The 23,030-nt window shown below is 30.7% G+C and overlaps 3 protein-coding genes across 4 annotated transcripts; 1 reads left to right on the forward strand and 2 right to left on the reverse strand.

Annotated features, from left to right (window-relative positions):
• Positions 1-3,245: 3,245 nt before the first annotated feature.
• Positions 3,246-10,377, forward strand: LOC113375853 (LARGE xylosyl- and glucuronyltransferase 2-like). Its single transcript, XM_026615803.1, has 12 exons — positions 3,246-3,441; positions 3,907-4,121; positions 4,232-4,317; positions 4,403-4,503; positions 4,572-4,720; positions 4,884-5,036; positions 5,124-5,301; positions 8,561-8,685; positions 8,800-8,955; positions 9,730-9,909; positions 9,971-10,194; positions 10,287-10,377. The coding sequence occupies exons 1-12, from the start codon at positions 3,246-3,248 to the stop codon at positions 10,375-10,377; spliced, it is 1,854 nt and encodes a 617-aa protein (XP_026471588.1).
• Positions 10,378-10,479: 102 nt separating this feature from the next.
• Positions 10,480-19,011, reverse strand: LOC113375854 (DNA-directed RNA polymerase I subunit RPA2-like). Its single transcript, XM_026615805.1, has 16 exons — positions 18,785-19,011; positions 18,346-18,678; positions 17,976-18,215; positions 17,561-17,733; positions 17,232-17,481; positions 16,637-16,962; positions 16,245-16,453; positions 14,487-14,677; positions 13,988-14,232; positions 13,613-13,808; positions 13,333-13,547; positions 13,116-13,254; positions 12,810-13,016; positions 12,382-12,585; positions 10,816-10,980; positions 10,480-10,692 (listed from the first exon to the last, which is right to left on the reverse strand). The coding sequence occupies exons 1-16, from the start codon at positions 18,863-18,865 to the stop codon at positions 10,480-10,482; spliced, it is 3,387 nt and encodes a 1,128-aa protein (XP_026471590.1). The 5' UTR covers positions 18,866-19,011.
• A 513-nt stretch (positions 19,012-19,524) lies between these two features.
• LOC113375632 (60S ribosomal protein L19) lies at positions 19,525-21,584 on the reverse strand. 2 transcript variants are annotated; one of them, XM_026615564.1, is made up of 4 exons: positions 21,539-21,584; positions 20,998-21,104; positions 20,065-20,228; positions 19,525-19,895 (listed from the first exon to the last, which is right to left on the reverse strand). In XM_026615564.1, the coding sequence occupies exons 1-4, from the start codon at positions 21,541-21,543 to the stop codon at positions 19,572-19,574; spliced, it is 600 nt and encodes a 199-aa protein (XP_026471349.1). In that variant the 5' UTR covers positions 21,544-21,584; the 3' UTR covers positions 19,525-19,571. The 2 variants fall into 2 exon arrangements, with proteins under 2 accessions (XP_026471349.1, XP_026471348.1); XM_026615563.1 differs by having other exon boundaries at positions 21,439-21,559.
• Between the last annotated feature and the right edge of the window lie 1,446 nt (positions 21,585-23,030).

Genomic DNA, 23,030 nt, shown 5'->3' on the forward strand with positions numbered 1-23,030 from the left:
AGAATGATTCGAGGTAAACTATTATTTTCGTCGTGTTTGTTTTTTGTTTATTGATAATGTCACCGTAAATCAAACCAAACGAACGTTTGTAGTGTATTATCGCGTTAGTTTATACCGTCGGCGTGTTGTTTAATTTTCGTGACGCCCTTTTATATGGACAAAATACGATTTTATTTTTATTGAAAATACTTTAATTCCGTCTCGTCAATAGTTATTGGCTTGTGTTTTTGACCGCCCAATCCTGATTAAGGGGTCCGATATGGCAAATAGAGTTGATGAAATGAGGAAATTAATAAAGGAAACAAGTATGTACGGAGTATTAGAGATAGGGCGAAGTTGATTTTCAGAATCAAGATTAAGGATGTTTAGTTTATATAAAGGAATATATAGACTGATGGATCGTGTCGTAGCCTTCACCACCTTTGTTAATTATTTATTTTAAATATTACGTTTTTTCTTTTTCTTTTATGAATATACCTTAGACAGCTCGACCGTCGGTTGACGTAGCTTTAGTCCGAGGGTCGGGGGCAAGCGGCCCCAGCATAGATTTATACGACGCGATTCATTTCGAGTAAAATTTGCAGTAAAAGATTTTTTTTTTTTGGCGTAGAAGTATATGATTGAGAAAAAAAAATCATTTACTTTTTTTAAAAAAAAAATAATAATAATATAAGGTTTAGTCTTAAGAATCCCCACCCCCTCCCTTAGATAAGTTATAGAATTAAGTTTTAGAATAGGATGGGATATATCAGAAGTTATAGCTGAGTTTTAGAGTTTTCGTTTGTCGAGGAAAGGTTTGTTTGTTGCAACGAGGGTAGTATAAATATAAGTCTGCAGGCTTATATCGGGACGCCATATCGGATGTACGTTTTTGTTATGTGTATATGAGAATTTTATTGTTTAAAGCTGGGCCCAGTTGTCCACGAGCGAGGACCATTGAGGTGTCCGAATCGATGGACGCGTACGGTTTCAATCGGGGAAACCGCCCTTAATCAAACCCGCAGCCGTCGAATTATTATGAGTATTATATTGAGTGATTTTGGGAATATTTTAAGAAGGTACCTTCAGTGAGACTGGAATGGCGCCATAGGTCGCACGTCGCCATTTCCCCGCGAAGGGGGCAACCTTCGAGGGCCCTTGTGCCGAGCTGGGGAACTCTGGGTGTGTCCCGCTTACACAGGTGATTGTAAGTGCCATTGTTTTTGGGTGGGCATAAGCGGTCGGTCTAGTGTTATTATGGTTGGGGCGCTGCGGGGGGAGCAAGAAGGATAACTAGATCTTAGCCCCCATCTGTGGTCTTGTATTTGGGGGGCAATCACACCAGTAGAGGCTGAATTACTGTAAATGTCGCGCTCGCTAGTCATCTAGTGATTTAAGTAATCGAGTTTAGTTTAAAGCAAATGTAAATAAATTTTTTTCTTATTGTTCATCGTCACATTAGTTATTTGTTTATGTTTTTTTCACGCGTTACTTTATATTGTCCATATCATCGGGCTAATCGATTCTGGCGAACTAATTTAGATTTCGGGTTACGTTTATTTCATAATAACTAATACTACAACCAAGACAGTAGGGAACAGCACACACACATAGGTTAGGTTTGTTTTCAAGATAGCGTGCTCCGAAAAAAAAAAACTGTACAAGAAAACGTTCTCTTTTTGTTAACATCTTAATTTTTCAACGTTAATTCCTTTTTTTTTGTATTGTAACATTATGCATAAATGCTAGTTTTTCTTTTGTGTTAAATTTTAATAACGTCGCGGTTTGAAGTTCATATAAGTACAGTTTTTTCTTTCTCAAACACGAGCTCTTGGAAAACAAAATTAATTAAGTTCAGTTGAAGGTCAAATTGACCTATATAAATTTAGTTTGATATTTGTTTTAAAGATTATGGTTGTCGATTAATATTTTTTTTTATAGATTACTTGTTATGTTTTTAATCGATTTTTTTTGTTTGTTTGTGGTCTAACAATCTTATTTATTAATAAATGGGAGAATAGCTAATTAAGAACACAAGACGACATATATCTGACCAAAAGCACAATTACTGAAGGTTTATTGGCACACACCCACAACTACAGTCTACGTTCAAATTCACATTTAGTAAACCAGGCTCTGGACGTACACCCAACAATTATGGATACCGCTACGGGGACCTCAAACATCGTTGGAAAGTAGCAACAATTTTTAGAGCCGAGGGCGGCTCTGGTGTGACAGGGGGGCGTGTGACGATAATCATAATTATCGTCGTATTGATAATTATTGTCGCCTGATAGTCGTCAACCCCAGGGTACGGGACCATCCCTACCACTACCCCTAACTATCCATTGGTTCTTGGGGTCCATCAGAGAGACGCTCCGGAGATCCTGGCAATTAAGAAGTTAGAGCCAACGAAGACGTATCCCATAGGCGAACGCCTTGGGATACGTTAGTGTTAGTTGTGTGTGTGTTGTGCAACAAGACAGGTCCAGCTTAAAGGTCAGATAATGTAAATTATAAGCTGTAGCTATTCTCCCCTCATAGTCCATATAAGCACATATACAATGATATAAGAATAAGTGGTACTAGTTAGGGAACATGACCGTATGCAAGCACGGTCATGTTCCACAAATACATGCGCAATGAATTATTAATTATTTAAATAGAGTTAGTTATGAAAGTAATCTTGGTTTCATTCGTATAGTAGCTACTAACCCCCACAGGTAATTACAGGTACTTTAGCGGGCGATTGGAGTGTTGAAGTAACCCCTTCGTAACGGGGTTGCAAGGCTAAAATATAATATTTGGCAGCCATTGCATATCCCAAGAAGGGGGCTTCAACCCTCCTCGTCACAATATGTCTGATGATCATTTTTGACCGTCAAATGACATTATTTTCATGATCTCCAAAATCGCTAGACCTGCCTTCCCAAAAATTTAATCAACTGTTTATACCGTCAATACAAGTAGAATGTTTTTTAAATCTTTCAAATCGGACGCTCCGCTTTCTCAAAAATTGAATTGACATTTTTGGCTTTTTTCTTCGTATCTTCGAAACGGCTAGGCCTGCTTTTGCCAAAAACGAATCAGCACGTTTCTCCATCAATCGGAATAGAATGCTATTTGAATCATCCAAATCGTTTGAGCGGTTTCTCGAAATCGTCGAAAATTTGTATCTTCACATATGCACGCACACAAACATTCATATTTAGCTTACCCTACGAGAAGTTAATCATATATTTAATCACTCACTTTTACAGAGTACAATGGCAGGGGGCTGGAATTGTGAACCAATCCATATATGCATTGTCTGTGCAGGTTTAAATAATAGTCGCGAAGTTGTTCCGATGCTAAAGTCAATTTTATTTTATCGCAAAAGACCATTACACTTTCATTTTTTAACTGACGCAATATCCGAAAATATTCTTGGCACACTTTTTAAAACCTGGAGATTACAACAAGGTATTAAAATACATTAATTATTATATTTATATTTATATATTAATTCTTATTTGTTTATTTGTACTTCTCATAAAATTGTTTTATTTCTCTAGTAAGAATGTACATAAAATGCAATAATAATATAGGTCTACGAAGTTGTCTATATTCAGTGTTCGGCTTATGTTATTTAAAGTACTTTTTATCCGCTGAAGACAAATCTAAAATCAAAATCAACCTGCAAAAAATTGAGAAAAATAAAAAACGGCAAAATCTCCGATCCTTGTTTATTCCTGTTGAGTATCTTTTTGCAGCTTCCAGACTAATTTTCAGATTCCAGACAGAAATAATAAGATTTTAATTATCATGCAGAAAAAATTGTAGATCGGAGATTTTGTGTTTTTTTTTTATTTTTCTCCGTTTTTGCAATTTGACCCCCAACTTTTGTGGAATTGTGTAATTATTATTCAAATGACCTTATAATTGCAGTCAATGTTAGTTTTTATCCGAGTGCAGAAGCCCTAAGTTCAGTGGCTTGGATACCTGGCCAACATTATTCGGGCCCATACGGGCATCTAAAATTAACTCTCCCATATATTTTACCAAAGTCGTTATCAGACGTGATATTGCTTGATACGGATTTAACATTTGCCGCTAATATAGAAGAACTATGGAAATTATTTAAAAGCATGAGCGATGTTCAGGTAGGGCAATATATTGGTGCTAATCTTGAAAAAAAAAGATTATTCCAGCTTTACGTTTATCAATATTTCAATATGTGCGATTCCTGTAACTCTAGTTTGGTATTTTTCAGGCTATCGGCCTAGTAGAAAATCAAAGCGATTGGTATTTAGGAACGTTATGGAAAAAGCACAAACCGTGGCCAGCTTTAGGAAAAGGGTAAGAAAGATCATAAAAGCGATACGAAAAAATTTAATAACAAGATGAGTTTTTATATGAGGTTTGAAATAAATGTTTCAAATAGATTTAACACTGGGGTGGCTTTATTACGATTATCCGAATTGCGAAAACTAAATTGGACGTCGATCTGGGAGCCGGTGGCTCGACATTATGTTAACTCCTTGGGTATACAATGAATTACTGATAACTGAATTTATACATAAAATTTTCTTTACGTTAAATATATGTTTAAGGCGGTACATCGTTAGCTGATCAAGATATAATTAATACGGTTCTATTTACCCGGCCAGAACTCGTGATGCATTTGCCGTGTGTTTGGAATGTTCAGCTCTCTGACCACAGCACCAGCAAATCTTGTTTCGCGAATACTACCGATTTCAAGGTAACGTAGTTTAGGTGAGTATATAATAATGAAAACCGGCCAAGATTTTTATTTTTTTTTTATTTCAATTAATATTACATTTATAGAGATTTAAAATTGTAATCATTTTTAGTGCGTAAGAAATATAATGGTTTGAATAACAATTTCACGACCATGTTTTCAGATAATTCATTGGAATTCTCCGAAAAAAATAAATGTACAAATAGAACATGCCAGTTTTTTTAGGAATTTATATTTAACATTTTTAAATTATGATGGAAATCTCCTGCGACATCAACTTGCAGAGTGCCAAATAGAAGTTCTCGATTATAATGAGGTGAGTATAAATAAGTAAAAAAAACTTATATTAAACATCTAATCTGGCCTTAAATGACAACGATCTTTTTTCTGGTCATAATTTTAGATAGATCCGAACGATGATTGCTATGAATTTCGTAAAGCAGGACTTAACCAGTGGCGAACACACTTATTCTATTTGGATTTTCACTATGAGCCCCTAGATGATTATGATGTGACCCTAGCCGTTCAGATGTCAATGGACAGAATACAGTTTCTCGAAGAATTATGCAATCATTGGAAAGGTATTCATCGATTTGAAAATCGATATTATTTCTTAACTAGCTGTAAGTGGAATTCTGTCTTAAGGCAATTAGGGCATCGTGCCTTAAGGCAAATTGGTGGAGCTTCCCGTACCGCAATTCAAAATTCGAGTAATTAAAAATAATCAATAATAATAATAATCAATAAAAGTTGATCAATGATTTGAAACTTTTAATAGAATTTCGAACCATATTAAATCATTCTATCTTAAATCATTTTGAAATATTTTAGAAATTCTGAACTTTTTTCAAAGCAATCATACTGCTTTAACTGCATAAGGACGAAATATCAAATCGCGTAAGCGCCGCGTCGCCGTCTAACGCGTAAACATTGGTACGGAACCCATAGGAGTGTAAACAAAATTTATACTTATTGTTAAAATCTCTATAAAATGTCTGATAATTTGATGTGCATATGTCTAATGTTCATTTTTGACCGCCAAATGGCTCATTTTTTTACTTTTTTCTCCATACCTCCAAAGTCGTTGGACTTGCCTTTCCAACGAAATTTGAACAGTTTTTTATTTAGTCAATACAAATAAAATGTTTTTTGAATTAATCAAAAATGAGTTACCGTTTTCGGCACTTTTTGCCCCGTATCTTCGGAACGGCTAGACCTGTCTTCGCCAAAAACTAATCAGCACGTCTCCTTATTAATACGAATCGAATGTTTCTTGAATTATTCAAGTCGGTTGATCCGTGTTCCCGGATACATACATACATACACGCACACACACAGACTCACACATGCATACATCCATTTTTTCTAAGGTATGCCAAAATGTTCAGAAGGTTTTGAAACGTAAATATCTATAAAAAAATTCATTTTCGATTTTTTTGCGATTACTATAACTTGCTCTACGGGAAGTTAATATATCTTTTTAAATAACTTAATATATATTAAAAAAATATATTTTTGAGAATTTTGAAAGGCAAATTTTCAAATATCGATAATTTTTATAATTGAACCAGTTTCCGTAGGACTTTAATGGTTCAGTATGTTCATTAATACCAAGTGCTTTATCGTTATACCAAGTAAATCGTGTAATTTTAATTTTAACAAACGTCAAAAAACTACTCGAAGCTTTGATGAATTGTCAAAATTAAACTACTTGATCATAATATATATCGCCAAAAAAAGTTCTATAAAAATCGGCTTAAATTTATTTTATAACAGTTAATTACAAGAAAACGGCTCGGTAGATTTTTACCTAAAACTAATCAGTATCATTCCCAACTAATATCTTTTGAACAGTTTTTGATATTTTTTGAAATTTTGAAATCGATTCGGTAGAATGAGCTTAAATGTGGACAAAGGGTTTAACACTTTTTCCACATTACAAAGAAACGGCTCGGCAGATCGCGGCACAAAACTGACAAACAATAGTCCGCATTGAGTTACATCAAATGGTTTTTAAATTTCTGAAATCGATTCAGGCGTTTTTGAGCAAACGTCGATGAAAGGTCTAATTTTGACAAATGCAAAATAATGTTGACAAACTTTGACGAATATTTAAAATTAAACGACTTGTCATAGGGCCGTAATATTTTAGTGTGAGCTATAAGACAATGGTATCTACCGCCAAAAAAGATCATAAAAATCGTCGAAAAAAAATTTATAACACCTCAATACAAGTAAACCGATTTTTACCAAAAACTAATTAGCTTTATTTCCAACCAATATCTTTCGAACGGTTTTGAATTTTCAAAATCGATTCGGAGTTGCAGGTTAAAACGTGGACGAAAATTTTTTTACTTTGCTGCGATTTACAAAGAAACGGCTTAGATGATCGTCGCGCACTCGCGCAAAGTTGATAAACGCTAGTCCTCATCCAGATGCATCGAATGGCTTTCAAATTTTTGAAATCGGTTCAGCCGTTTTTAAGAAAACATCGATTTACGGTAAAAAATCTGTTCACGCACACACATACTTTTTCCAAATTTGGTCTCATTTGATTCAGAATGGTTTCAAACGTCGAGGAAACATAACTTTAGTGAATCGGATTTTTTTATGAAAACATGAACTTCTCCTTCGGGAAGTTAATAATCATTTATGATTCAAGAAAGTTCAATGAAATAAATAAGTTGCCGCTCATGCATACACACACGCACACAAACACACACATCCATATTTTCTAAGGTATGCCAAAATGTTCCGAAACCTCTGAAACGTAAAGATATATTAAAATTTTCATTTTCGATTTTTTTGCAATTGCTATAAATTACCCTGCGAGGAATTAAAAAGTAAAGTTATTTGTCCACGTTTTAGCTCACAATCCAGAATCAATTTTGAAAATTCAAAAACCGTTCGAAGAATATTGGTTGGGAATCATGCCGATTAGTTCGTCTTCGAAAAGATCGTCCATACCGTTTCTTCGTAATAACATGTTTTTTCGACGATTTTTATGATTTTTTTTAATAATAGATATCATGTTTTTATGGAACATACTAAATCATTACGGCCCTACGACAAGTCGATTAATTTTAAAAATTTATCAAATTTTGAAAAAATGAGTAGCGTTTTTTGGCGTTTGTTAAAATTAGACCTTTCATCAAAAACGTTAAATGACTGAATTTGGTAAGTACCCTCGCGTTGGTTAGTTTTTTGATATGATCAGCTTCTTTAAAATTCGCATAAAAGTGCTTATTTGTTTTGGATAATAATGGCCATTTCTTCGTAATAGATTATTCAAAAAATTCTCGATAATTTTAATGATACTTGGTATGGCGATAGAAAACCTGCTCTTATAATATACTAAAATAGGTGATACAGAAAATTGTTCAATTATAAAGATTTATTAGAAGTTTAATTATTTATCGCGCTTTTAGTAAATACTCCGAGTTGTATTAGGTACGTGTTAAATTTTCAATAATGTGTAATAAAAATAAAATTACAGAAATGAATAATCTGCAATAGTTTCTCCCATTATGATCTATACAGCAACTCGGCATACTTTTAAATCACTGATAAATTAATGTATTTTTTATTTATTATGTCGATTGTTTATATATGTCCGCAAGTGCATGAATCTTGCCTTAAGGCAAAATACCACTTACAACTAGTTAAATTACAGATTACTTTACAAAATATGTGATATTCCATATCACTCAAAATACCATGAAAATAAGTGAATATCAAACTTATAATTAATTTCACTTTTATATTTTAAATTATATCAGATAATTTTTTTATACAAAAATTTTTCGGATACTTTCTCATAACAATATTTTACAACTTTAGGACCTATCAGCTTAGCAATATATATGACCGATACGGAAGTACAGCAATTTTTGAATTATATACAATCATCAGAGTCACTGAATACACGAAAAAATATTGCATACCACATCGTTTATAAAGAAGGGGTAAGTTTTTCTTTACTAATATGCTAAATAATCTAGTGGTAATTTCATTCCTTTATCCACTTTACGATTGGAAATCAAATGTCAAAATCGAATTTCATATGCTTTATGTTTTAGGACTTTTATCCGGTGAATTATTTGCGAAACATCTGTTTGAAAGAAGTAACTACAGAATACGTCTTTCTAACTGATATCGACTTTTTACCAATGGTTACTTTATATGAATATATTCGCAAATATACGCAGCAGGTGAAAAATAATCAATTTAAAACGGTAAATAAACTTCAATTTTTTAAGTAGTATTATAAGCATTTCTAACGGTCAACGAATGACTTAAGTACTTACTACCAGATTTATCGAATTGATACGCATGTAAATCAAATATATATTTCAACAAATCTATAGAAACTTTAATAACATTCAATATAATTAACTTTTCAAGGAGAATTTGTTTTCGCGAAAAAATCAGGTTTGCTAATTTTATGTATTTTAGATGTTTAATGTCATTCTGAATGTGTATGGGGTGTGTGTGTGAGCCGATTTTTGACCGTTCGTCGACCTTTACACAAAAAAATTTCGATTTCAAAAATTCTATGTAACTCGATAACGACCAGCGTTGAGCAGTTTTGGGCTACTGATTATAGTAAACTTGTTCGCACTTAAATAAAATACATTTTTAAAACTTGATAAAATAGAATAAATGAAATGTGTTCAACAATTGCAAATCGAATTGATTAATTTTTAGTAAAAGCAATAATTTTATTTACGAAATAAACAGTTGACTTATTTCTGACCTTAATAGCTAAATCTTAAGTTTTATTGTTCAAGTTGATTATGTATACGTATTGAAAAGTTTATGCAAATTGAATGAAATTTTTATTTTGATTTCCTGTAACTCATTATATAATTTATTTAAAAAAAAATGGTTGTCAAAAACAATTATTATTCCTATTTTTTACTAAATATTTTTGATATTGTTAAAAATTTGTAAAATATGTTCAATCTCTCTTGATTTAACATATCGCATTTCACTTATTTTTACACAAGGCGTTTGTTGTACCCGCTTTTGAATCACAGAGATATCGCATATCTTTTCCACGCACAAAAAAGGAGCTTATGAATATGTGGGATGAAGGTGTTTTGTTCACGTTTCGATATCATATTTGGGCAACTGGACATGCTGGTACTAAATATGACAAATGGAGAAAGGCTTTATTACCATATAGGGTAACTATATATTTATATAAATAAAACAAAGAAAAATAAAAAATAATAATTTAAATATCAGGTAAAATGGCAGCCAGATTTCGAGCCATATATTGTGGTAAAAAGGAGTGTTGTACCATATGATACACGATTTGTTGGATTTGGGTGGAATAAAGTGTCTCACATAATGGAGCTTGAATCACAAGGATACAGATTTTTAGTGTTGCCTGGAGCATTTATGATACATATGCCCCATGCTCCAAGTCTAGACATTGTAAAATTTAGAAAATTATCCCAATATCGAATGTGAGTACTTTATAAAGTAGTATTATTAGAAACATAATAATGTTATAAATACAGTAGTAATCTGAAAAGAATAATAAACAATATTCTTTTAGATGCCTGAAACAATTAAAAAATGAGTTCGTGGAGTATATAAATAGAAAGTATTTAAAAACATGGAACATTTTTCTAGACAATAATAAATGAACAGTAATAAATAAATTTAAGTGAAGAAAATTATATAAACAATAATATAATACTCTTTTGTAAATTATCAAATATTTTATTAACCTTATTTTCAAAAATAAATTATGTTTCTTTACATTTAACTTTAACATTGATATTAACAGAACTGAATTGTGTAACAAGATATTTAAATATGTAAGGAATTTGTATAGAATGAACCTTTCCTTTATCTCCGCACATCCTACATTTATCACAACTACTTCTAGCCCCTGCAACATCAAGAGATACTTCAGTCATAGGCCCTAGGAGTGTACAGCAGTTCTGACAAATTAAAACCTGAAATAAAAAATAATTTAATGTGTTTCTTTGAAAAAAGCATTAATCAATGATAAACATGATCCATAAAAACTTACAATTTAACTATCATTATTAGACAGTAACTATAGGAAGTTTACTTACTGTGGTTTTATCTGAACAATGAAACAATCTATCTTGAAGTAAAAATGAAGCTCCATGTGAAAGAAGTGAATCACGTTCCATTTCACCAAAACGAACACCACCTCCACGTTTTCTTCCTTTTATAGGTTGTCTTGTCATTCCGTCGATGGGACCAGTTGATCTCACCTAAATATTCACAAATATATTATTTAATAGCATTTTTTTAGTGAAATGCAAGTATGAAAAGAAAAATTATAACCATTTTATGTGAATGAAAATATATAAAAATATCTCAATACAGTAGAATCCGCTTAGTATGACATTGAAGGGACGCCGAAATCTCGTCATACTAACCGGTCGTCATACAAAGCATACTGAAGAAAAACATTATAATATGTAAATATATTACATGTTTCAGTAATTTAAAAGAAAATCCTATACATACATTTTAATTAAAAATAAAAATTACACATATTAAAATTTAATATAAAAAAAAATTGATATAGAGTAGGACGGGGCACAAAGGTCCAATTTGACTTTCAGTAATTAAACTCTCTAAACCCAATGAATCTTGCAACACTAACACACATCAAACAAGCATCTATCGAACTATGTACAGAAAAAATTTCACATAATTCCTAATTATATAAATATTATTTTTTTTACTCTTTTTTTTAATTTGGTATCTGACCCATCTTACCCCACATACGGGGTAAAGTGGGCCAACCAGGGGGCAAACAGATGCAATTTCTTGTATTAAATTTTAAAGGGATTTTACGCTACATTATTGAAACAATGCGAAATATTAATTCTGTGGGTACATTTGTTACAAAGATAACACAGTATATTACATTGATCTGATTGGTCAGAAATATTCATCAGACGAGAAATAACAATTTATTTAATTAATCTCTTGTAAAATTGCCTTTTTTAAACTTTACTATTTTATTGCTTACACCTTTGCCAAAGTAAAGGTTCTGCTGGTCCTTTTTATCCCACTCATGTGCTGCTTATCTTCTGATAGCAAAGTCATAAAAATAAAGATGATGGCTGGTTATGAATTTATACATTTTTTGCCCTCTACTATCAAATCGCTACTATCAAATATTTTTGTTAAAAAAAAATCTAATTTTATTTGTTTACGAGATATCCGTGGTGGACCATTAATAATTGGTCTACCCTGTCCATAAACATACAAATGTGATTTTTTAATGTAAGTAATCAAAAATTTTTGATTGATTTCTTTTCTAGTGCTATTGTGCACAAAAGACATAGCAATTGCTTTCGTAGATTTGGCCACATCATGTAAAATCATGTCGGTCATTATAATTGGACATAATTTTTTGCAAAAATGGGTCATTATAAGAAACATATCAATGTAAGCAATGTCAATATATCCGACTAGACAGCTGTTTTTTTAAGGAATTTTATATGGAAACCAAACTTCCTAGTGCGATTACGTCATAATAAGCGGTTGTCAATATATCCGGCGTCATACTAATCGGATTCTACTGTATTTCAATTAATACTTTAAAAATTTTCTAGATTATTATTGTATTATTATGAAATGCATTTTAAACAGCTTACCTGCCACTTATCTGACACCATGTGCCTGAGCCTTTGATAGTGTACTATTCCAAAAAATATATCAGCATTTAATTCTCGGCCATCTATCCCTGAGTACAGACGCTCAGTTCCATAATAATTATATCCACCAGCTTCGAGAAGTCTTCCAAAGTAATCAATAGCCGTATCATCTTCATTAAACCGAAACGGCGTTGCATCATGTACCTGATTATAAATAAAATGTTATGCAAAAATTCAATAAATGATTATAGATATGCTATAATTCAATGCCACTTTAAAACAGGTGGATTAATAATAATAATAAACAATAATTTTATTTATTGTTTTTTTATATTAAAAAAGGAAAGAAATAGGATCAAACAAATAATTTTTGATTAGCAATTATTCAACCAAATTTATTATTTCTACCATATTAACAAAAATTATACCAGGCCATGTAAGGCTGCAGATTTTCCAGCCATACATTCAATCATCATAGCAATTGTCATGCGAGAGGGAAATCCATGAGGGTTGAATACAATATCAGGAACTAAACCAGTTTCTGTCCAAGGTAGATCCTGAGCTGACCATTTTTGAGAGCAAATACCCTTTTGACCAGCTCTCGAAGCAAATTTGTCACCAACTGACGGGTTTCGCTAAAATAATAAATATTAAATAACTTATTAAATTTGGACTTCTCGTTGTTAAAACATATCAATTGTATTATAAATAATGAACATTCATCTTAGACTCACTGATATCCTTATAGTAATGCAAGCTGTTTTTGGAGCAATAGTAGAAAATGTACCACACAATCTTATATTGTCTACGTAAGCATCTTCTGTTGATTCATACCTTTTCACTATATATCTAGACTCCTCGACATTGTAAAAACTGTTTTAAAAAAAATTACTTCTAGTACTTCTTATTAATTCAAATTTATACATGCACTTGATATTAGTATAAATTTACCAATAATATGGAACTTTATAACTCAATTTTGATCCCGGATGAGGTAGCCCATCTGTATCCAAGTGATCTACTAATTGCTTATTATTTGGATCTCGGCAAAAATAACTAGATGAATCTTCAAGCGTGATAAACTCAGATTTGTATACAGATCCATGTGCAAATCCTCTTTCATATGATTCCTTATTAATTATCATAGCATCTTCCATATCATAACCCTAAATGAAAATTTCTCAATCAATTTTACTCATAAATCTATTGTATATGTATCTTGCAAACTTACAGTATAAGAAATAACTGCTATAATAGCATTTGTTCCCATTGGAAAATCATCTAAATCAATATTATCATAATGAACAGGCCGAAACAAAGGTGTAGCTGGTGTTTGAAGTCGATATAATTTTGTTTCTGCTTGTTGTGGCCAGTAATGTAAAGGTGTACCCATGGTCTGTTTACCCATCTGACATTGATACATATTTCTAAAAATAATAAAATTGAAACATTTTGTATATAACATATCTTATGATGAGTACAATCGATGATAATTATTAAGTTATAAATCTTATGATACAAAAGACCTGTTCCATTTGTATAAAATGCATAACAAATTGATCAAAATTACAAATGAAAAAATATTTTCTTATAATAATATAGCTACCTGGGAGATTGATTACAATCAGGCATGGGAATTAAATTAGCAAGATTGCTCAAGAAAGCTGTTTTGGAAAGCTCTAAATGCGTAGTAACACCTGGGTAGATCTCATTGGCAACAACCGCAATATCGAGATAAACTTGCTCCCATGTACCAATAAGTTCAATTTGTTTCAGAGATAAATTTATCACAGGACGCATCATTCTAGCAGGACCAGTAAATAAAAATAACCCAGGGTACTGAGCAACAACCTATCAGAAAAAGAAATGTAAAAGATGTATATAATTTTACTAAAATTTACAATCAATTTTCTCTAAAGATTTTTTTCAATTGGAATGTAATTTGTAATATTAAAGGTATTTTTTCAGATTTTTTTTTGAATAAATTATATATTTTTTGTTATGTCTTCAATATTTTCATTACCAATCAAAAATAAATAAAAGTATTTACTGTATTATTCAGATTTTTTACTTACAAATTTGCATAAAATTATATAATATATTACCTTCTTTTTAGGTACCAATACAATTTCTAATGTATGCGGTATGTCATTTCCTAAAATTTTATTCTCCCGTAGCATGGACACCAATGCATGCGCTCTATCATCAACAACATGACCAATTACAAGACCATCAAGAATTACTTTGTAACTATTTTTGTAATCAACATGGATTACAGAATCAATTGGAACCATTCCTAAAGCAAAATATAATTTATTATTTGTATGGCTTGATATATTTATACCTCATAATATACAGATTATTAATAAACATCTACCCCATACAATTGTAAAAATGTATAACATTTTTTGTTAAGAAAATGTAAAACTAGTAGCAGTTTAATTTATGGTAGTATTTAGAACTAAAATCCTATATACTAAACCTTATATATAGGACTAAAAAAATTGGGAAAAAAAAGAATGCAGATGGTTGATGACATATGCGAGAAGAGAAAATACAGGAAACTGAAAGCCGCAGCACAGGATAAAATAATATGGAAGCAGAAGTTTCAATAGAAAAAAACATAGTAGCGGATAAAAAAGTGCAAAATGCTAATAAAATCATAATAGGAATAATAAACAAGGGAGGTAAAGGGTATCATTGATTTGTGGTGCTCTCACACCATAGATCTGCTCTATTACCATAGATACTATTATTATTATTTACCTAAAAAGAGCAGTAAAATGTAAGGAATAAACATCAAGTCTCTAAAAATATAAAATCATCTGACCATTGACAGTGATAAAACAACGGTCTTATATATTATTTAATGTAGAATGAATTTTTTAATAATGGCCCAAGTAGTGTTGTGGCAAGTGAGTTTGGTTGATACTCGTGGACCCTTTTGTACTTGCCTGAACAGGTTGATATTTCATTGTTTACTGTGTTAATATTGTTATCTTAATGAATCAACCGATTTGGAATAGACTTTGTGGCATTTCTTTAAATAATATATTTTGACACCTTTAGAATTATTAAGGAGTTTAGTTTAAAAAAACGGCATAGCTGTATGCCGTTTCATAATGATTAAATAATTTATTTTGTATAAGTAAATTTTGTATTCATGTTAAGTTTTAATTTCCACCCTTGGAGTGATATCTCCTTCTCATGTCTAATAATAATAATATACCATTTGTTAGCAGCCAAGCCAAAAAGTCAAAAACAAAATAATAATGAACAATAGTTCAAAAATAATTCATAATAATTACATATACAAAAATTACATATTTCAATTTTCAATTACAAAAGAAATACATACCACATCTGTATGTGTAATTACTTTAGAACTGCTGTATTATAGCATAATTATAGAAAATAAAGAACAGAATAAAAAGAGTGTTTTGCAATAAACATAAGTGGATTCCTTGGGTTGTTTTTAAAAGTATTTTGAATAGATGTTAAAAGCCAATCAACTTTGATAGGTTTGAATTTTCTTTTTCTTAGCCACAAATAAACAATAAAATTGAAAAAATACTAGAACTAGCATATGCACATCGATTTTAATGTAAATAATTACAGATAACAATTAATAAGTCCTCTAAATCATGACAAAACCACCCACAATACAAAATTTTGAGAGCACGATACATGTTTGAACTGATTATTGCTACAAGACTGTAACAATGACGCGCAACATCTGACATAACTGTTTTATGGAGTTCTTCATGTTATACAATCGTGCAAAAGTTACTAAAACTACATAATTTTTAAATAAGGCCACTGTGCCATTTTGCCCATATTTCCCTATAACTTTATCAACCAACCTCCATCAATTAGCATGATTTCAATATTTGCTAGTTTTTCTGGGTCTGGTATATTGGTAACCTGACAATCCATGGTAAGATGATTAAGTAACCCACAAGGTGTGCCATCAGGTGTGTGCACAGGACAAATAAAACCCCAAGCATCAGGCAGCAGTTGTCGAGCTTCTGTGGTTCTCATTTCCGTGAAGAAAGCTCCCCTATGCACAGCCCTGCCATTGAATAAAAAATACATTCGAAAATTAAATATAATTTTTTACAATAAATACAATTTATGATACAGAATAGTTCATCAAAATTTTTAATGTAATAGTGATAAAATAGCTGTGCAAAATTGTAAGATGTATTACATTTAATCAATATATAATAAATTTTCAATTATGAATCTATTATACCTAAAATGAGACATATAACGCATCCGATTAATATTTTCAGCAACTATTGTAAGACCTGTATTCTGCGTCAAACCTAATCCAGATCTGCTGGACAAATTTCCTGTAGACAAAAATGATTCTAAAATATTTTCTAAGCCTCCAGCAAATTTAGCACATTGAGTGATCTCCTTCTGATTCAATTCAAATCCGATTTTTGCTCGAGCTCGTTTTAATATATTCAAACGCACATTATAAAGCCATGTTTGTAATTTATCTTTTAAAATTTGAAGATACAGGTGGCCACCAAGCATCAATTCTTGCATCATAACAGCATCTGCTCCTTCTATCTACAATTAAGTAATTTTTAAAGTAATGTCATTGAATGTCATTGTATGAAATCAAACAAGTTTAAACAGTTCATGTGATGCAGGATAGTATGAGCAACGAACTGACAATGCAACCAAATTATCCTGTATGCTTAAAATTATTGAGCTCTTACAAAATCAGAAAAATAGTAGAAGCTATATATATATTTGCTAAACAAATAATTGCTGCATAACATGATTGTTCAACTAGGCCTAAAGTAAAGTAAGTAAAATATGAATGAATTACGTACTTTGCATTTATTTTCAGATAATTTGAATAGCTTTTGTGTCATAAATGCCAACATATTGAATTTATGTCTATTTGATTTTAGATGAATCAAAACACATTCATTGATTATATACTGTGCAACTTCTATATTTGTATACCAAGGAGGTAATTCATCAAAACGTTCCCTGAACATTTTACCAATATAATCCAAACACTGATTTTGAGTATGTAAACCTTCCTCATGAACTGCGCGCAGCATATTTTGCACACAACTTTAAATAAACAAAATAATGAGTTTTAAATAAATAGCTCAAAATAAAATGTATAACTTTGAATATTCCTTAATATTACCTAGAATAGTATAGATCATCTTCTAGTCCTCTCATCAAAATACAATAAATTTGCTGATCCGTATGTCCCAAAAGACATTTAAACATTAACATCACGGGCACATAGTACATAACTTTATTGTGTGAAAACATAAGTTTGGCAGTACCATCAGTCACAAAATGTAATGTGTTATTCTAAAAGTTGAAGAACAATAATACTTTAATTGTTTTTAATATAAGTTATATATATATATATATATATATATATATATATATATATATATATATATATATGTGTTAATTTGAGTTAAAAAGCCGGACGTTACATCAATAAAAATAGTATGAGAGTTTTTAGAAATATATATATATATATATATATAATTATTTTTTTGTATGCTGTTTTACTTGGAAACAAATTATATAATGAAATAACTTACTGTGGATGTTTGATCGTCCGTAACACACCTAATCAATAGACCTAAGTCACTAAATAATGCTCCTCTAGACTTCCAACCAGATCTCTTAACGGCAATAGGATAATTTCTTCTAGTTAATAATAACATACGCACAAGTCTTTCATGGCCTTTAACAACAAAATAACCACCCCATTCATCGGCATGTTCTTTATGTTTTATCATTTCAGCCGGAGATAAATTACTAAGATGACACATTGACGACTAAAACAGTATTTTAAAATATTATACAAATAAGTTTGATAATTGTAATAATATATAACAACTTATTTGTTAAGTAAATGATAAGAGTTACATTTTAATAAAACAGTTTATATTTAAGAGTTTCTTATACCTTTAACATTATAGGTATTTCTCCCATATCCTTTTCAAATGAAGCCATTTTGGCACCATTCAACCACCAATTCACATTAATTAAAAACTTTCCTTTATATGTAGCTGCCCTCTGTCTACATTCTGTTGGATAGATTTTTGAATTTTTAACTCCGACTGTTCCTGCAGGAACATTTGGAGAAAATATAGTAGCATCTTCAATTTGTATTGCAACTTTATCGTCATTTGGTAAAACAAATTCAAGTTTCAATAAATTCGAAACAGCAGTTTTCAAACCTTCATAGAGCATATAGTTGAAAGAATCAATGTGTGGAGTTCCTAATGTTCGTAAAATCTAAAATAAATTTATAAAAAATATTTACAAAAAAATCATCTATTGACTGAATATAAATATTGTTTATATGCTAGAATGCATAAAACATGTAACAAATTTTGTATACCTCATTTTGTGATTCTTTAGGTTGTCCATAATTTGACACTGTTAAATTTTTTAAAATCGGCGTTGTAATGCTAGGGCTCATTGTACAGAATTTGCTATAATTTTTTTACTAAAATCATTAATAAACCATAAACACTGACATAACCTTATAAACATATAATTTTCTATAGTGAAAACAACACACTGATTGATTTTATAGGTAAATATAAAGCAAAATTTGATATTATTCACGAGTTAATGCGCATTTTGGCATAATTCCATTAACAAAACAGAGCCGAATATAAAATAATCAAACATAACCTATAAAATATCCCCATGTGGCATGTCTAGGTATTACATCTACGAGTATGTATGACGGGTATGAATATACATATTTGAATACATTGTATTTGATTTACTGTATATGATTATAAGCACTATTTCTGAAACGTTAGGCTATAAATTACACATAACAGCAAATCTCATTTGCACTATTTAATTATTAAAATCTAATTCAGAATGATTTAGCAAGGAATGCTTTTTTTAAATTTAGCTTTATACTTTATTATTTTTCATAAGAGAGCTAACTAAGCTCATAATTGTTAAAATTAAGACCACATTAATTTAAGTCACATGGTTCTGTGCACAAAATTGATGATTGATTATTGATATGTTTAATATTATATTTGCATTTTCACAAAATAAAAAATATTTATGTATAAAAAAATTATATTAAGTAAACAAGTATAGAAAACAAATACATTTTAAATTTATTATAAATTTATTTTATTTATCAAGGAAGGGTACATTTATTTTTTGGTGGCTGCTGCTTCATCTTCCTTAGCGTAAGTTTGTAAGAGCTCTTGCTTTTTAGTAGCAATTCTTTCTTCACGTCGTTTACGTGCTTCACGTACTTTTGTTCTCCTAGCTTCAGCTTGGTCATTCAACATTTTAGTACGTGCCTTTTCAGCCTTTTTCTTATGGATGTATTCCATAAGAACTCTCTTGTTCTTGAATACATTACCCTTTGCTTTCATGTAAAGTGCATGATACAAATGGCGATCAATCTTTTTTGCTTCACGGTATTTTTTCAACAAACGCCTCAGGACTCTCATACGTTGTACCCATAGATCCTGAAAATATTGCTTATTTATAAAACTGTTCCAAGAATTTGGAAATAAAAAAATACTTTGATAAACTTCAGTTTTATAATGTAAGAATCATATATTATTCATAAGAGGTGTCAGAAATATTGAATCATCATTTGATCAATGAATGAAACAAAAATACTAAATGAGTTACCTTTTGTGGTGTACGGGCATTAGCTGTACCTTTTCTTTTACCAAAACCGCTGTGGCGACCTTTCCTTCTGGCTTCAGTATTTTTACGTACACGAGAGCGTGAGTGTACAGCCACAGGCTTCTTGATGATTAAACCATCTTTAATGAGTTTGCGGATATTTTGCCCTGAAGAAAGTGAAGTATGGTTTCAATTAATTGAATAATTAAACTTTTGGATACATTTCACAGGGATATCAGTTATAAATATGAATAATTGAAGTTACAGATAACTAGCAATGATTGCTTTAGAACTAAATATATGATAATAGAATGAGTTATTAGCATTGTAAGAAAAATAAGTAACAAGCTACTTTGAAATGTTTGTTTATAACGATCTTTGTTCTTATTAACTCGTATAAAATATTTTAAATGTTTAGAAAATTTATGATGTAAGAAAGCATCTAATGTGTTTTAAACAAATTAAAGTATTTAATTAACATGAGAAATAAGTTGTTTACATATGTTAACTTGTAGAAATTTGGTGTCAAAAGTATAAGATAAGCAATAAGTGTAAATAGATTTACAAAATGTGCATGTCTCCTCTCTAGGTACCTATACATAGCAAAGGCTATGATAGGGCATAAGAAGGACCTTTTACTCTACGGGTAACCTGTAGCACTGAAAAGATTAGAAAATTCATCGAACAGTGACTCTAGGCCCGACTAAGTAATAACACTAAATTATATTTAGTGAATATTCAACTAATATATTTTAATAAAAAATATACTTCAACGTATCATATGCAATGAAATTCATGTTACGAAAGTGCATGTTATTTCATAAAATTGATTTGCAAGTACAATGATCATACATCTTGATTGTCTTAAATATGTAACTGACAACACAATTGTGAACCTTTAAATAAAATTCGGATTTAATTAAGTGATTAACTTACTGGAGTTGGTGTTGGCAATTTCATTGATTTCGTTAGGATCAAGCCATACCTTCTTTTTACCACATCGCATAACCGAGGCGGCCAGCCTCTTCTGCAACTTGAGGGAACTGTAACAAACATTTTTAGCTGATTATTCAAATCAAAGTAAATTTATGTATTTACTATTTGCATTAAGTGCTTGTTAAGAATATATCCTTCCTAGGTACCTATGACTGGTATGTAACCAGTATAGGGCATATGAAGGATTACTTTTTGCTATTCGGGTAACCTGTAGCACTGAAAAGATTAGAAGAATATCATCTAACAGTGACTCTAGGCCCGAACCTTAAAACCGATTATATCTATATCACTAAATGTCTGTATATCTATATCACTAAATGTAAATATGCCATGTGGTCAATTTACAAAAATCACTTAATTTCATAAACACTGTTTATTTACCTCATTGTTAGTTATATTAAAATAACATGGGAATAAATACGTTATATCTACACAATTTTCACGAACAGTAATCACTATTAATTCCAGAATATGCACTTACCTCATGTTGCTGAACAAGTTCAACTAGAAAAGACCAATATGGCTAACACATGAAAGAGAGCATTAAAAACTGACCATTGCCAACATCACGGCAAAGAATAGTCGAAGTGTATTTGAAAGGTGAAACACACTAGAGACACGCCAAAGTAATGAGATAGAATAGATCATAAACAAGTTTGAATAATATTTGTATACCATTAGCCTAATAACTTAATACTAATAAAATTGATAAATAAATTTGGTCTAGGTGTAAGTGGCATTTGGCCTTAAGGCAAGTTGCATAACTTTATTGTATGTGGAAATAATCGAGGAAAACAATAAAATTTGAAATTGAGCAACCTTTAAAATTGCAAACTGTAACTTTCGAAAACAACGTTTTAGCTAGCTTTCACTAAAAATATTTAATCCAATTCTCAATATTATTCTACATATAATATTTCTAATTGTACTAATTATAGTACACGAGCGCACGTAAGGTTAAAATATAAACGGTGTTTGTTCTAAAACCCATAGATAAAATTTATGAATTCATACGAAGAAACTGCCGATCTTTACAAAAAACAAATCAGTTTTTTTTCAACTTTGAACTATCAAAATCAGTCCAAGATTTTTGGCAAAAATGTGGACAAAATTTTAGTACTTTTCTGCTAATTCTAATGAAACGGCACGGCCAATAAACTCGCAAAAATAATAAACAAACGGAATCATATTGTGTTTCATCAAATCGGTTTTAAATTAATTTAATTTTTGAAAACTTCAAAATTGGGCTCAGTTACCCAAACACTACATACATATACATACGTTTCAAATTTTTGTGTCAAACAATCCAGAATGATTTACATCGTCAAGCAAACATAAAATAAGGAAATCGCATTTTTGACCAAAACATTATTTTTTGTCGGGTAATTTTGAAAAACTATTGGTACATTTAAAAATGATTGTGTTTTGATTTAATTAAATTAATTTATCAAAATTAATTGATTTCATTCAATTTAATTAAATTTACACAAAATTGTACAAAAAAATAACTAGAAATGTTAATTCTGTGTAAATTTAATTAAATTGATTAAATTTTGTTATTGGTTTGCTATGTTAGTATTAATATGGATAGATTGAATTACTCTATACTTCTTTTATCTATGGATCAAATATGGATTGAATCAAATTAGGTACAAAAATATTGATGTCATGCTTATTTATCTATGGTCATGTCAAATTAGACTTGCAAAAGTTTGCGTTAAATGTTTCTCACACCAGAGAAACAGCCCTATTGAAGTGAAACTTCTAAAGCTATTTTCAAAGAAATTGAGATGAACTATGGAGAGAGTATAAAAGTGAACAAGCGGATATTCTAGATCCTAGACAATATTATAATATGATATATTCATATAGACTCTCTCCCGATTTTTACGTCTAGAAGGGATAGTTAAAGGGTCCTACCATAGATAAATAAGCATAAAGGGTCCTACACTCAGCCATGGGACTCGGATATT

Source organism: Ctenocephalides felis, unplaced genomic scaffold, assembly GCF_003426905.1.
Source record: "Ctenocephalides felis isolate EL2017-DRISC unplaced genomic scaffold, ASM342690v1 CF-g0.4_SCAFFOLD_01886, whole genome shotgun sequence".
NCBI lineage: Eukaryota > Metazoa > Arthropoda > Insecta > Siphonaptera > Pulicidae > Ctenocephalides > Ctenocephalides felis.

What these genes read in the sequence shown, in the direction of transcription:
- LOC113375853 (XM_026615803.1), top strand. Translation starts at nt 3,246, where the DNA reads ATGGCAGGGGGCTGGAATTGTGAACCAATCCATATATGCATTGTCTGT. An exon ending in AACCTGGAGATTACAACAAG is followed by an intron (nt 3,442 to 3,906) that starts GTATTAAAATAC and finishes TTATAATTGCAG; the next exon opens with TCAATGTTAGTTTTTATCCG. An exon ending in AAAGCATGAGCGATGTTCAG is followed by an intron (nt 4,122 to 4,231) that starts GTAGGGCAATAT and finishes GGTATTTTTCAG; the next exon opens with GCTATCGGCCTAGTAGAAAA.
- LOC113375854 (XM_026615805.1), bottom strand. Translation starts at nt 18,865, where the DNA reads ATGAGCCCTAGCATTACAACGCCGATTTTAAAAAATTTAACAGTGTCA. An exon ending in CGGACGATCAAACATCCACA is followed by an intron (nt 17,734 to 17,975) that starts GTAAGTTATTTC and finishes TTCAACTTTTAG; the next exon opens with AATAACACATTACATTTTGT. An exon ending in TATTGGTACCTAAAAAGAAG is followed by an intron (nt 14,233 to 14,486) that starts GTAATATATTAT and finishes TTTTTCTGATAG; the next exon opens with GTTGTTGCTCAGTACCCTGG.
- LOC113375632 (XM_026615564.1), bottom strand. An exon ending in AATTGCCAACACCAACTCCA is followed by an intron (nt 20,229 to 20,997) that starts GTAAGTTAATCA and finishes CACTTTCTTCAG; the next exon opens with GGCAAAATATCCGCAAACTC. An exon ending in ATGCCCGTACACCACAAAAG is followed by an intron (nt 19,896 to 20,064) that starts GTAACTCATTTA and finishes CAATATTTTCAG; the next exon opens with GATCTATGGGTACAACGTAT.